Source organism: Heterodontus francisci, chromosome 35 (genome assembly GCF_036365525.1).
Source record: "Heterodontus francisci isolate sHetFra1 chromosome 35, sHetFra1.hap1, whole genome shotgun sequence".
In the NCBI taxonomy this organism is placed as follows: Eukaryota; Metazoa; Chordata; class Chondrichthyes; order Heterodontiformes; family Heterodontidae; genus Heterodontus; species Heterodontus francisci.
In genome coordinates this window covers 21,329,516-21,344,010 of record NC_090405.1, presented here as the reverse complement: position 1 = coordinate 21,344,010, position 14,495 = coordinate 21,329,516, and the positions used below count along the sequence as shown (strand labels likewise).

The 14,495-nt window shown below is 44.7% G+C and overlaps 1 protein-coding gene across 1 annotated transcript; it reads left to right on the top strand.

Moving 5' to 3' along the window:
• The first annotated feature begins 515 nt into the window (after positions 1 to 515).
• LOC137350435 (histone H2A-like) lies at positions 516 to 905 on the top strand. The gene has a single exon (XM_068015090.1). The coding sequence runs from the start codon at positions 516 to 518 to the stop codon at positions 903 to 905; it is 390 nt and encodes a 129-aa protein (XP_067871191.1).
• The last annotated feature ends 13,590 nt before the right edge of the window (positions 906 to 14,495 follow it).

The following is a 14,495-nucleotide window of genomic DNA, read 5'->3' as shown; positions in this document are numbered from 1 at the left end:
CAGCAGACTAAGGGCTGTTTGAGGACTCGATCCGACTCCCTCTTTTCAGAGAAGGACACTGGGCTCTGATTGAAGATAAACTGAATGTTTCCCTTCAGGGAAGTGCTGTGAACAGGGATTTAGTACCGCCCGGGACAGTCTGAAAGCAATTGTAGAAAGATCCACAATTTAAACAACATTTTAAACCCGCGTCTGTAATTGGTGACGGAAAGAGTTGAATAGAACAAAATCAAGAGAAGGGATTTTAAATATTTGACTAAGGATGACATTTATTTTAATCCACTCCTTTCCGACAATGAAATTGGCGGGCTTTTTGAAATTGACAAATTTTCTGCTTCTGATGTTGTGGCGGTAAATCCCGCCCACTTCTGTTTGTCAGTGACCTGATTGGTGAAGAATATAGGCAAATGAGGTGAATTTTGTAGCGACCAATGGGGAGAGTTTTCAGTCTATAAGTAAAGTAAATGCTGCGGAAAATATCCATTCTTTGTGAAAGTCTTTGTGAGATTGTAGAAATGTCTGGAAGAGGAAAGACCAGCGGCAAAGCTCGGGCCAAGGCCAAGTCTCGCTCCTCCCGGGCTGGACTGCAGTTCCCGGTGGGCCGTGTTCACAGGCACCTAAGAAAGGGCAACTATGCTGAGCGTGTGGGTGCCGGAGCCCCGGTCTATCTGGCTGCTGTGCTCGAGTATCTGACCGCTGAAATCCTCGAGCTGGCTGGCAACGCGGCCCGGGACAACAAGAAGACCCGCATCATTCCCAGACACCTGCAGCTGGCCGTGCGCAACGACGAGGAGCTCAACAAGCTGCTGGGAGGGGTGACTATCGCTCAGGGTGGGGTGCTGCCTAATATCCAGGCCGTGCTGCTGCCCAAGAAAACCAGCGCTCAGAGCTCCCAGAAAAAGTAAAGCGGCCGAAATGTCATCTAATAAACCAAAGGCTCTTTTCAGAGCCACCCACAGTCTCTGTGAAAGGGCTGGTTCCTGTCTGATTCCAAAATGTCAGTAACAGGACCGAATGAGAACTATTTTAAATGTTTAAGCATTTGTTTCAGTGATTTCTCACTGTCCCCTCAAACCTGTCTAATTTATTACTTCATCACCAATTTTGAGTTATTTGTCCCGTTGCAGATTGCTGAATAGAGTCTTTTACCGCCAGTTACAGATAAGTAGACAAAAAATAACAGATTAAAACTACGTAATATATATAACCCATCACAAACTTTTTTTATTCCGCTTTCATCAGCACAAAGTCGTGGCGCGATTTTACGAACAGCTTTAAACTAACGCCAGATTTTGCATCAATTCGCTTCTTTCCGACACTGAAATTGGCGGCTTTTTCGAATTCAAACTGTCTGCCAATTTAAGCCAGTGATTTGTTGTATTTCCTAATTCGAAGCTCTGCGATTGGTTAAGACATGTGAATGAGAAGAGGGTGACCAATCAGAAGTGAGCTCGGGAATGCGCGGCCTCAAACTGTGGGAATTCCAGGTCCCTGAATGACTGAGCTGAAACTGATCAGTTTCACAAACCCTGTCAGTTTCAGTGCAGGAAACACCGTCTCGGGGGAAATAACATCACAAGTGGGTCTGGTTCCAGTGACCGATTCAACGGCTGCTGCAAAACTCCCGGATTCTCTCATTGCAGCGGAATCATTTTGAAATTCTATGAAAACAATGAGTGATTCTGGAGGAGTGATGTGGCTTTTCACTGAGGGCATGTGTGGACTGGGGAAATAACTAACTGTAGAGCCTCGGGCACTGTTTTCACAGCCCGTTTAGAAAATCAAATCCACTGCACATCCTTGCTGCAAATGAAATGTCAAATTCGGGGATTCCATTTTTTTTCATCCCGAACACAGCAGATTGATTGAACAAAGAATTAAAAGCAAAATACTGCGAATGCTGGAAATCTGAAATATTTCAGATTGATTGAACTGTTCTAAACAGCCTCTCCCAGCTCCCGTTTCTCGGTCACTGCTCGCTCTGTGAGGCGGTGGGTGGCTCTTAGAAGAGCCTTTGTTGTGTGTTTGCTGAAAAGGGTCGAATTGTTCAGCCGCCGAATCCGTAGAGAGTGCGGCCGTGCCGTTTCAGAGCTTACACCACATCCATGGCAGTGACCGTCTTGCGCTTGGCGTGCTCAGTGTAGGTGATTACATTGAGTGTGAGACAAATTCCATCCATCTTTTGTACTGTATGAGATTAATTTTGACACTTTCTGGTACATTCTGTGACAGCGAGTTTAATTCTACATCTATCTGTCTGTGGTACTGTGTCTGAGTGTGAGATTATTTGAGTATCAGTCTATGAAACTAAATGTGATTGTGTGATTCATTCTGTATGTCAATCATGAGTATTGTATGCGTGGCAGCTTCTGTATCTATCTGCTACTGTGGCTGAATGTGGATATCATTCTGTATCTGTCAGTGTCTGGAACTAAATGTGAGTGTGAGATTCATTCTGTATGCACCACTCTTTACAGTCAGAATGTGACTGTGTGATTCATTCTCTATGTGTCAGTCTAAAGTACTATATATGCCATGGTTTTAATTATGTGTCTGTCATTTTATGTGAGCTTGGGTATCAATGTATACATGTCAATCTCTGGTTCTTTCTGTGAGAGTGAGATTAATTCTCTATCTGCTGGTCTCTGAAATTAATTGATTTTGTGATTCACTCTGTGTCTGTCAGTCTATGATACTGTGAATAAGTGGGGGGTATATATGGTGTCTGTCTGAACTTGGTATTGAACATGATTGTAGGATTCATTGTGTATCTATCAGTATCCAGACTGAATGTGAAATAAGGTTCATTCTGTACATGAAAATTTCTGTTATTCTATGGAAGTGAACTCAAATATGCCTATCAGTCTTTGACACTGTATCTGATTATGGGATTGACTCAATACCTTTCAGACTTTGCTACTATGCATATGTGTGGTTCAAGTTCTGCATGTCAGTCTCTGTTACTCTATGTGAGTGTGGATATCTTTTATGTATCTGTACCTGTCAGTATCTGGCACTGAATGAGATTGTGGGATTCATTCTGTTGTCTGTCAATCTCTGCTCGTGGATGTGAGTGATGTCTGTTATGCATATATTATTTTCTGGTACTGGAAGTGAATATTGTATTTATTCTTTACCTGTTAGCCTCTGGTACTATGTATGAGTGTGGGTCTCATTCTGTATCAGTCAGTTTCTGGTACAGTCTGCGTGTGCATATCCAGGGCTCATTTTGCATTTGGCAGTCTCTGGTACTGAATGTGTGTCACAATTTATTTTTTATGTGTCTGTCTCTAGGACAGTCCATTACAGTGGGATTAATTTTGTATCTCCCAACTACTGGTATTGTCTGCAAACGTGATACATTCTGTATCTATGTGACGCTGGTGCTGTATGAGTGTGGAATTCTTCTGTACCTGTACTTAATATGTATCTATGGGATGCTATTGAGAACTATTTGTTGGACACCATAATGTATCACTATTTTCTTGTCTCACTGGTATTTTAAAATATAAACCACTGCACATTTTAACTGTGTGTTTTACTCATTTGTGGTCTGAGCTTTTTGGACTAGTATTTAGTCTGCAACTGTATGAACACATTTGTGAATGACAACATATATTTCAAACTCACACATGGCATGCTCAGTATAATCAGAATCATTCAATTGATACGATATCATTCAGTACAGCTCTTACAGAGATTATTGGATTGGTATGTAATGTGTAGTGCAGTGTGCACTAATTGACATAATACTGTAACTTTCCTTTTGATACTGTATCAGATGTTTGTACTACATTGTAATCTGTCACTCAGTCTGCAGTCTGGGCTACATTATTAGGATTCATTCTGCACGTTTCCATCAGCTGCTCTACCTCATATTTAATTTGTAGCTTAGGGTGCACTCTTGTGGGATTGATCCGGTGCCTTTCAATCTGATAGTGGGTGTGATTTTGAACTGAGATTGATGGATCTACCTTTCAGCAGTACGGAGTTGGGGTGAATTGGAAACAACTTCTGCCTCTCCTGCTTTGTTTGATTGTCTGCTGGATTGAAAATGTGTCTCTGGAACTTGGGATCAGTGTGAGTCTGACTGCTTCTGCTCTCTGTGACTGTGGAACTCATGGCCTGTCTGTGTCTCTGAGCTCTGGGAGTGATAATGTACCTACTCTGTGTTAGAAGGAGTGGACTGTACATATCCTTGTGCTGGGGAATCATCACAATCCTTCTGGTTCCTTCAAGTATTTCCTGACAGAAAGAAAGAAAAATATCTCTTGTAACTCAAGATCAATTGAGGTAGAAACTAGAAAAGACATGATTGTAATATTTCAATTAATAATCATTATGACCAACCACACAGGATGATCAGTAATACAAAGAGTGTCAGTGTCTGATTCCACTGCAGCACTCAGCTTCTGCTGATCAGGTTTTCTTTGGTAGTTTTATAACAATTTAGTGACATCCAGGAACAAGCCAACATCTGCACTGCTCCATAAATGAGAATACCTGCTGGAGCAGGGATATTTGCACAAGTCAAGTTTTTAATTCCACCTGGCATTATAATGCAAGAACATAATAACTAGGAGCAGGATTAGGCCATTCCGCCACTCGAGTCTGTTCCACCATTCAATAAGATCATGGCAGATCTGATCATAGTCTCAACTCCACTGTCCTGCGTGTCCCAATAACACTTCACTCCCTTGTAAATCAAAAGTCAGTCTAACTCAGCCTTGAATATATTCAATGACCAGCCTCCACCATCCTCTTGGGTAGAGAATTCTAAAGAACAACAACCCTTTGAGAGAAGAAATTCCTCTTCAATTCCATCGAAAATGGGAGCCCCCTTATGTTGAAACTGTTCCCCCTAGTTCTTGATTCCCTCATGAGGGGAAACATTATCTCAGTAAATACCCTGTCAAGCCCCTTCAGTATCTTATATGTTTCATAAGATCACCTCTCATTCTTCTAAACGCAAATGAGTGTAGCACAACCAGGTCAAACGTTCCTCATAAGACAACATCTTCATCCCTGGAATTAACCTAGTGATGTTTGCCTGAACTACCTCCAATGCAAGTATTTTCCTCCTTAAATAAGGAGACCAAAACTGTATACACACTCAAGGTGTGGTCTCACCAACACGCTGTACAGTGGTAGCAAGACTTCCCTACATTTCTACTCCAACCCCATTGCAATAAAGGCCAAAATTCCAATAGCCTTCCTAATTACTTGCTGTACTTCCATGCTAACTTTTTGTGATTCATATAAGAGGACACTCAGATCCCTCTATACCACAGCATTCTGCAGTCTCTCCTTATTTAAATAATATTCTTCTTTTCTCTACATCATACCAAAGTGGATAACCTCACATTTTCCCATATTATACTTAATATGCCAAATTTTTCCCACACACTTAACTTGTCTTTATCTCTTTGCAGACTCATTGTGTCCTCCGCACAACTTGCTTTCACACCTTTCTTTGTATCAACAGCAAATTTAGTTACAATACACTCGATCCCTTCATCCAAATCATTAATATAGGCTGTAAGTAGTTGAGGCCCCAGCACTGATCCCTGTGGCACTCCACGAGTTCCAGTTTGCAAACCTGAAAGTGACACCTTTATCCTAATTCTCTGTTTCTTGTTAGTAAGCATGTACCAGCGACCTGGGTTCGATTCTGGGTACTACCTGTGCAGAGTTTGCAAGTTCTCCCTTTGTCTGCGTGGGTTTTCACCGGGTGCTCCGGTTTCCTCCCACAGCCAAAGACTTGCAGGTTGATAGGTAAATTGGCCATTATAAATTGCCCCTAGTATAGGTAGGTGGTAGGGGAATTGAGGGAAGTTGGGGATGTGAGAGGGTAATGGGATTAATGTAGGATTAGTATAAATGGGTGGTTGATGGTCAGCACAGACTCGGTGGCTGAAGGGCCTGTTTCAGTACTGTATCTCTAAATAAATAAAATAAATAATATAGTACCCGTTAACACCACGAGCTCTTACCTTGTGTAGTAACATTTTGCATGGCACTTTGGCGAATGCCTTTTCAAAATACAAATACACTACATCTACTGGTTCCCCTTCAGTTACCCTGCTTCTTACATCCTCAAAGAACGCTAATAATGTTGGCAAACTTGATTTCCTTTTCATAAATCCATGTTGACTCTGCATGATTGTATTATAATTTTCTAAATGTTCTACAGATTGGAGGGTGGCAAATGTAACCTCACTATTTAAAAAAGGAGAGAGAGAAAACAGGGAATTACGGACCAGTTAGCCTTACATCAGTAGTGGGGAAAGTGCGAGAGTCTATTATAAAGGATGTGGTAGCAGAACACCTGGAAAGCATAAACGGGTTTGGACAAAGACAGCATGGGTTAATGAAAGGGAAATCTTGCTTAACAAATCTACTGGAGCTTTTTGAGGATGGAACTAGTAGAATAGATAAGGGAGAACCAGTGGATGTGTTGTATCTGGATTTTAAGAAGGCTTTTGATAAGGTCCCACATAAGAGGTTCGTGTGCAAAATTAAAGCAGATGGGATTGGGGGTAATATACTGGCATTGATTGAGAATTGGTTGACAAACCGGAAACAGAGAGTAGGAATAAACGGGCCTTTTGCCAGGTGGCAGGCAGTGACGAGTGGCGTACTACAGGGATCAGTGCCTGGGCCCCAGCTATTCACAATATATATTAATGACTCGGGTGAGGGAACATTTCCAGGTTTGCAGACGACACAAAGCTGGGGAGGAAACTGAGTTGTGAGGAGTATGCAAAGAGGCTCCAATGTGATTTGGACAAGTTGGGTGAGTGGGCAAATGCATGGCAGATGCAGTATAACTTGGATTAATGTGAGGTTATTCACTTCAGATGTAAAAACAGAAAGGCAGATTATTATCTGAATGGTGACAGATTGGGAAAGGGGGAGGTGCAAAGAGACCTGGGTGTCCTTGTACACCAGTCGCTGAAAGCAAATATTCAGGTGCAGCAAGCAGTTAGGAAGGCAAATGGTATGTTTGCCTTCATTGCAAGCGGATTTGAGTACAGGAGCAAGGAAGTCTTACTACAGTTATACAGGGCTTTGGTGAGAGCACATCTGGAGTATTGTGTGCAGTTTTGGTCTCCTTATCTGAGGAAGGATGTTCTTGCCATGGAGGGAGTGCAAAGAAGATTTACCAGGCTGATTCCTGGGATGGCAGGATTGACAATGAGGAGAGATTGGGTTGACTAGGCCTATATTCACTAGAGTTTAGAACAATGAGAGGGAATCTCATAGAAACCTATAAAATTCTAACAGCACTAGTCAGGCTATATGCAGGGAGGATGTTCCTGATGTCTGGGGAGTCCAGAATCAGGGGTCACGGTCTCAGGATATGGGTATGCCATTTAGAACTGAGATGAGGAGAAATTTCTTCACTCAGAGGGTGATGAACTTGTGGAATTCTCTACAAAGAAAATTACAGCACAGGAACAGGCCCTTCGGCCCTCCAAGCCTGCGCCGATCCAGATCCTCTATCTAAACATGTCGCCTATTTTCTAAGGGTCTGTATCTCTTTGCTTCCTGCCCATTCATGTATCTGTCTAGATACATCTTAAAAGACGCTATTGTGTCCACGTCTACCACCTCCGCTGGAAACGCATTCCAGGCACCCACCACCCTCTGCGTAAAGAACTTTCCACGCATATCCCCCCCGAAACTTTTCCCCTCTCACTTTGAACTCATGACCCCTAATAATTGAATCCCCCACTCTGGGAAAAAGCTTCTTGCTATCCACCCTGTCTATACCTCTCATGATTTTGTACTGCAGAAGGCAGTGGAGGCCAAGTCATTAAATATATTCAAGAAGGAGATAGATATATTTCTTAATACAAAAGGGATCAAGGGATATGGGGAGAAAGCGGGAAGAGGGTACTGAATTATATGATCAGACTTGATCATTTTTGAATGGCAGAGCAGGGCCGAATGGCCTACTCCTGCTCCAATTTTTCTATGTTTTCTGCGATGACTGACTTAATCATTGGTTCCAGCATTTTCTCAATGGCAGACATTAGGCTAACAGGCCTATCATTGCCTGCTTTCTCTTTACTGCTTTCTTGAACAGGGACATTACATTTGCAGTTTAATATCCACTGGAACTGTTGCAGGATCTAGGGAATTTAAGAAGATTACAACCAATGCATCCACTATCTATGCAGACACTTCTTTTAAACCTTAGAATGTAGGCCATCAGATCCAGGGGACTTGTCAACCTTTAGTCCCATTAGTTTTCCAAAAACATGTTTTTCTCGCGATGGTGATGTTTTAAGTTCCCCCCTCCTTACTCCCCTTGATTTTCTACTATTCTTGGGATGTTTTTTGTGTCTACTTCTGTGAAGACAGATGAAAAATTCTTGTTCAGAGTATCTGCCATTTCCTTGTTTCTCTTGGATCAATCGTTCAACGGAAACCGACAGCTGCTGTTTAAAATGTTTCCTTGACACGACTCACCTGGCGCCAGCAATAGGTGTTGTTTGCATAACTGTCCCCATCCCTACTGTTTGGCTCTGTTCCCTCTATTCACTGCTCAATAACAACACAGTGTGAAACTGGAGCTAAACCATGAACATGCATTACAGGTTTGAGGAGAGAAAACAACAATGATTTTCAACAGCAGCTTCTTCCTGCTCTGTCTCCGTTACCTTGTCCACAAACAGCCTGAGAAAGGCTTCTCCTTCCGCGCTCACTCCATGTTCCTGTTCCACTCCGCCTCTTACAAACAGCCCCCAACTCCCCCTGAACTTGCTCCGCAGTCAATGCTGATCTCTGAGCCCCTCTGCGGACAGGCTCTCAAAGCAATGTGCTGCTGGAAGGAGACTGCTGTTTACTCACTTACCCCGGGGCTCTAAGTCTCCATTCCCGTCTGTTTCAAACAAACTTCTTCCGCTCACTAATTAAATGACGCAGAAGGACACGGCTGGAGGAGGCGCATCGCGCATGCGCTTCTTTCCCCACTCATTTACAAAAAAAATAAATTGGAAGAAAAGCAAAATACTGCGGATGCTGGAAATCTGAAATAAAAACAAGAAATGCTGGAACCACTCAGCAGGTCTGGCAGTATCTGTGAAAAGTGAAGCAGAGTTAACGTTTCGGGTCAGTGACCCTTCATCGGAACTGACAAAAATAAACTGGAACTTTCCCCAGTTCAGTTTTCTCCGAGTTTGAGCAAAGGAACTGGGGCTGTGGGGAAAGGTCAGAGAACGTTTCAAGCTGGGGGATTCCCCCTTTCTGAAGCTCAGTTTGAGATCATTCCCTGCAGTGTGTTTGCTCTTCATTCACCCGTCTTCTCAAAGCAATCCTCCGAGGGAGTCGCTGTGTTTGCTGCGATCGCGCAGGAGTTAATATCTGACAGTAACAGTCCCAGATTAATGTCATCACATTGAAACTGTCCTTCACTGACAGTCATATCGAGCGGTGTGAGCTGAGAGATTACAGAGATCAACAGGGCCAAGAGCGTTAAATTTGGAACATTGTTCACCTCACTCTCTAACTGTTACCCAGAGTCTAGGAATAATAATGTGTCTGTTTCTGATACAATATCAGTTAGAGATGAGACTGCACCGTCTGTCTCCCACGGATCTTTCAAGATAAAATGAGGCTTCCAGGTCAGCCTGTAACTGCTGATGGGGATCTCTCTCTCTCTCTCTCACTTATTCACTTTCAGCTCTGTCTCTAGTGCTCTATAAAAACGTGGGATCCAGTTATTGGGTGTGATATGGACACACGAATAGAAAATGCACTATTGACACTCCCTCTCTAATGCTGTACATATGTTTGGGATACCATTATTTAGGATGATATGTATGCACTTTATTGTGTTACTAATACTGTCTCTGATGATACATAAGAATGTGTAATACAGTGTGATATGGACACACTGTTACGAATGGTCGGACTGATTCTCTCTCTGTGGTGCTGTATATGAAAAGGGGATAATGTTAGTGAGCATGATAGAATCATAGAAGGTTTAAGGCAGAGAAAGAGACCACTTGGCCCATCATCGTATGCGGCAGCCGAAAAACAGTGAGCGTAAAGGAATGGCAGGGGGGCTTCAACCTCGAGAGTCCACCTCCTGTGCTATGTGGGAGCTCCTGGATGCTTCCCGTGTCCTGGAGAACCATTTGGCGGTCATCACCTCGTAGCAGATGTAATGTACAACAATACTCCGCTCTCGTTGATTGACGTCTACGCCCCGGTTCAATGCAGCGAGCAGCTGACCGTCTTCCTGGCGACATCCAGGCCGGTCATCCTAGGCAGTGACTTCAAAGCCATCATCGATGCACCTGGATGATCCGGCAGAGACGACAGCAAACTGGATGCTATGTCCAGATCCTTAATAGAAACAGTAAAAGATGCCAAACTGCACGACGTCTTCAGCAAACCTGCAGACAGAGCGCAGCACAGATACACATGGTCAAGAACGGACGGGTCTGCCCATTCCAGGATTGACTTCCTATTTGTGTCCCGTGTTTTCACGGTCAGATCCACCGACGTCAAGCCGGTGTTTTTCTCCAAGCATTGCCTTTTACTGGCTGACTTTCACTTACAGGATGACCAGCGGGTTGGCAGGGGGACATGGAAGCTCAATGCTACACTGCTAACCCCAGAGAATGTTGAGGAACTCAAAAGGGATTACAAAGGTTGGAGGACTGTGAAACCCAACCTTTGAGTCTCCAGTTCACTGGTGGGAAGCGATCAAGGAGAACATCAAGAGGTTCTTTATCTTCAAAGGGGTTCAGAGGGCGAGAGAGATAGACAGATGGAAATGTCACGACTCCAGAAAAGTATGCAAAATCTGCTCTGGCTTCAGTCGATGGGGGTCAAGGTCAAGGAGGACCTTCATGAGGTGAAGAGCCAGCAGGCCTCGCTCTTTGCCACGGAGGCCTACAAGATCATCTTCCAGTCCAGAGTCCGCTCCATTGAGCAGGATGAGATGTGCTTGTGTTACTTCTTCTAAAAGGTACACAGAGAGAGCTCTGTTATCAGCAGTCTGAAGGAAGAGGATGGCTCGGTAACGTCTTCGCAGTCCGACATACTAAGGATCAGCAAATCCTTTTATGCTGGGCTGTATGACACGAAGCCCACAGACAGCAGAGCCTCCCAGTCCTTACTGTCATCTATCACAGAGGTCTTAGATGACAGCAGGAGGGAGAGACTGGACAAACCGCTAATTCTGGATGAGCTGACTAAGGCCGTCAAATCCTTCGAGATAAGTAAAACTCCTGGAAGCGACGGCTTACCGGTTGAGTTGTATTTGGTCCTGTGGGACTGGGTCGGCCCGGACCTGCTGGAAGTATACGACAGTATGCTCCTAGCCAGCAGCATGTCAGAATCCATGAGGAAAGGCATCACCCTCATCAACAAGGGGAAGGGGGAGAGGGCAGAAATCAGAAATTGGCGGCCCATCTCACTGCTTAATGTAGACTACAAGATACTGTCAAAAGTCATAGCCAGTCGAGTCAAGTCTGCTCTGGAGTTGGTGATCCACCCTGATCAGACCTGTACTTTACCCACTCAGGGACACGATCACCCACATACGGGACAGGAGGGTGGACACCTGCCTCATCAGCCTGGACCAGGAGAAGGCTTTTGACAGGATATCGCACACCTGCATGATGGACGTACTTTCCAAAATGGGGTTTGGGGAGGGAATCTGCAATTGGATCAAACTGCTCTACACAAACATCAGTAGCACAGTCTCAATCAATGGGTGGGAATCGGAAAGTTTCCCGATCCAATCTGGAGTCAGACAGGGTTGTCCTCTCTCCCCTGTCTTGTTTATTTGCTGTATTGAACCCTTTGCTGAGTCTATCAGGAAGGATGCGAGCATAAGAAGGGTGACAATCCCAGACAGTGGAGGCAATCAGGTTAAAACCTCCCTGGACATGGATGACGTCGCGGCCTTCTGCTCGAACCCGCTGTCTGTGCGCAGACTGATGAGCATCTGCGACCAGTTCGCACTGGCCTTGGGAGCCAACGTTAACCACGGCAAGAGAGAGGCTATGTTCTTTTGGAACTGGGCTGACCGATCCTTTGTCCCCTTCACCGTCAGGTCAGACTACCTGAAGGTGCTGGGGATATGGTTCTGAAGGGCCGTGGCATGCACCAAAACCTGGAAGGAGCGAGTAGCCAGGGTACAACACAAGCTGAGCATGTGGGAGCAGCAACTCTCTCCATTATGGGTAAGAACCTGGTCATCAGGTGCGAGGCGCTCACGTTGTTGCTGTAAGTGGCACAGGTCTGGCCCATACCCCATTCCTGTGCTGTGGCGATCACCCGAGTCATTTTCAGCTGCATCTCTGGATCCAAAATGGAGCGGGTCCAAAGGGACACGATGTTCAAACCTCTGGATAAGGGCAGGCATAATGTACCCAATATCACCCTCATCCTGATGACTACCTTCGTGTGCGGTTGCATCAAGCTGTGTGCAGATCCCCAATACGCCAACACCAAGTGTCACTACGTGCTGAGATTCTCTCTGTCCCCAGTGTTGTGAAGGAAGGGCCTGGTCGCATTGCCATGGAACGCTCCATCTAGTTGGACTGTGCCGTTCCCACCAATCCTTCGTGGAACAGTTTCTGCGGAAAACACCTTTGACCACCAATCCATCAGGCAGTGGTCTGCACAGAATGTCCTCAAGGCCCTACGGGAAAAAGAGATGGTGGATCCTGTCGGATGGTTACCAGAGCAGACCGCCAAATCATTTGGCGGAATGCCTCATCACCAGAACTTTCAAACAAGCACCAAGGTGTAGCTTGGCTGGTGGTGAGAAGAGCCCTTCCTGTCAGATCCTTCCTGCATGCCCGAAGTCTCACCCCCTCCGCACAATGCCCTCGAAGTGGCTGTGGTGGGGATGAGATGGTTGCCCAGCTTCTTCTGGAATGTGTCTTTGCAAAGCAGGTGTGGAAAGAGATGCATTGGTTTTTGTCGAGGTTCATCCCAAGCAGCTCTGTAACACAGGAGTCTGTGCTCTGCGGGCTGTTCCCAGACACACACACCGAGATAACCACAACTGCTGCTGGAGGACTATCAATTCGGTGAAAGACACTCTTTGGTCTTCCCAAAACTTGGTGGTCTTTCAGCGCAAAGTGTTGTCCACGACCGAATGTTGCAGACTGGCACACTCCAAGGTCCAGGACTACGTGTTGAGGGACGCACTAAAGCTTGGGGTAGCCACAGCAAAGGCTCAATGGGGAAAGACCACCATGTAAGCTCCCCCCACCAAGCTGAACTGAGGGGCTGGATCCATGGAAAACCCCTCAAACTGCAGCGGGAAAATTTTCGTTTGCCATAAAATGTATATGGCATGAAAAATGAAATGGAAGGGTTGTGAGGCAACTCACTCCTGTATTGAAGGAAACTGACCTCCTTTGCACTGTTTGTATTTTTTGACTTGGTGCTGTTTGGAACTGTTTTGTAATGTATTTTTTACAGATCTTTATGAATAAAGTATATTTTGGAAATAAAAAAAACATTTGTGCAACGAAGTGTTGTCAATTGCGGCTGCTTGAGCTCTGGGTTTGGAACTTGAGCAGCAGCTGGAGACACTGCTGTGCATTCATGAGGAGAGTTACATGGAAAGCATGTTCTTAGATGTGGTCACCCCACAGCTTAAGAGTTCGCAGGGAGAGAGGGAATGGGTGACCACAAGGCAGTCAAAAAGAATCAGGCAGGAAGTGCAGGACATCCCGAGTGCATCTCACTCTCCAACAGGTATTCAGTTCTGAATACGGAGGACAGTGATGCTTCACCAGGGGAGTGCAGCCAGATCCAAGTCCATGGCACCATGGGTGACTCAGCTGCAAAGGAGGGTACAGGGAAGATTGGAAAAGCCATAGTGATAGATGATTCAATAGTGAAGGGAACAATCAGCTGTTTCTGTGGCCACAAACGTGAATCCAGGAATAAAAGCAAAATACTGCGGATGCTGGAAATCTGAAACAAAAACAAGAAATGCTGGATTCACTCAGCAGGTCTGGCAGCATCTGTGGAAAGAGAAGCAGAGTTAACGTTTCGGGTCAGTGACCCTTCTTCGGAACTGACAAATATTAGAAAAGTCACAGATTATAAACAAGTGAGGTGGGGGTTGGGCAAGAGATAACAAAGGAGAAGGTGCAGATTGGACCAGGCCACATAGCTGACCAAAAGGTCACGGAGCAAAGGCAAACAATATGTTAATGGTGTTTTGAAAGACAAAGCATTAGTACAGATTAGGTGTGAATATACTGAATATAGAACATCAGCAAGTGCAAACCTGAAGAAAAACAACCTGAAAAAAACAGTGGGTAAGCAAACTGAACAAACTAACATGAAATGAAATAAATGCAAAAAATGTAAAAAGGAATGCAAAAAAAAGGAAGAAAAATTAACTAAAAATGACTAAAAATGAAAGTAAAGTGGGGGGCTGTCATGCTCTGAAATTATTGAACTCAATGTTCAGTCCGGCAGGCTGTAGTGTGCCTAATCGG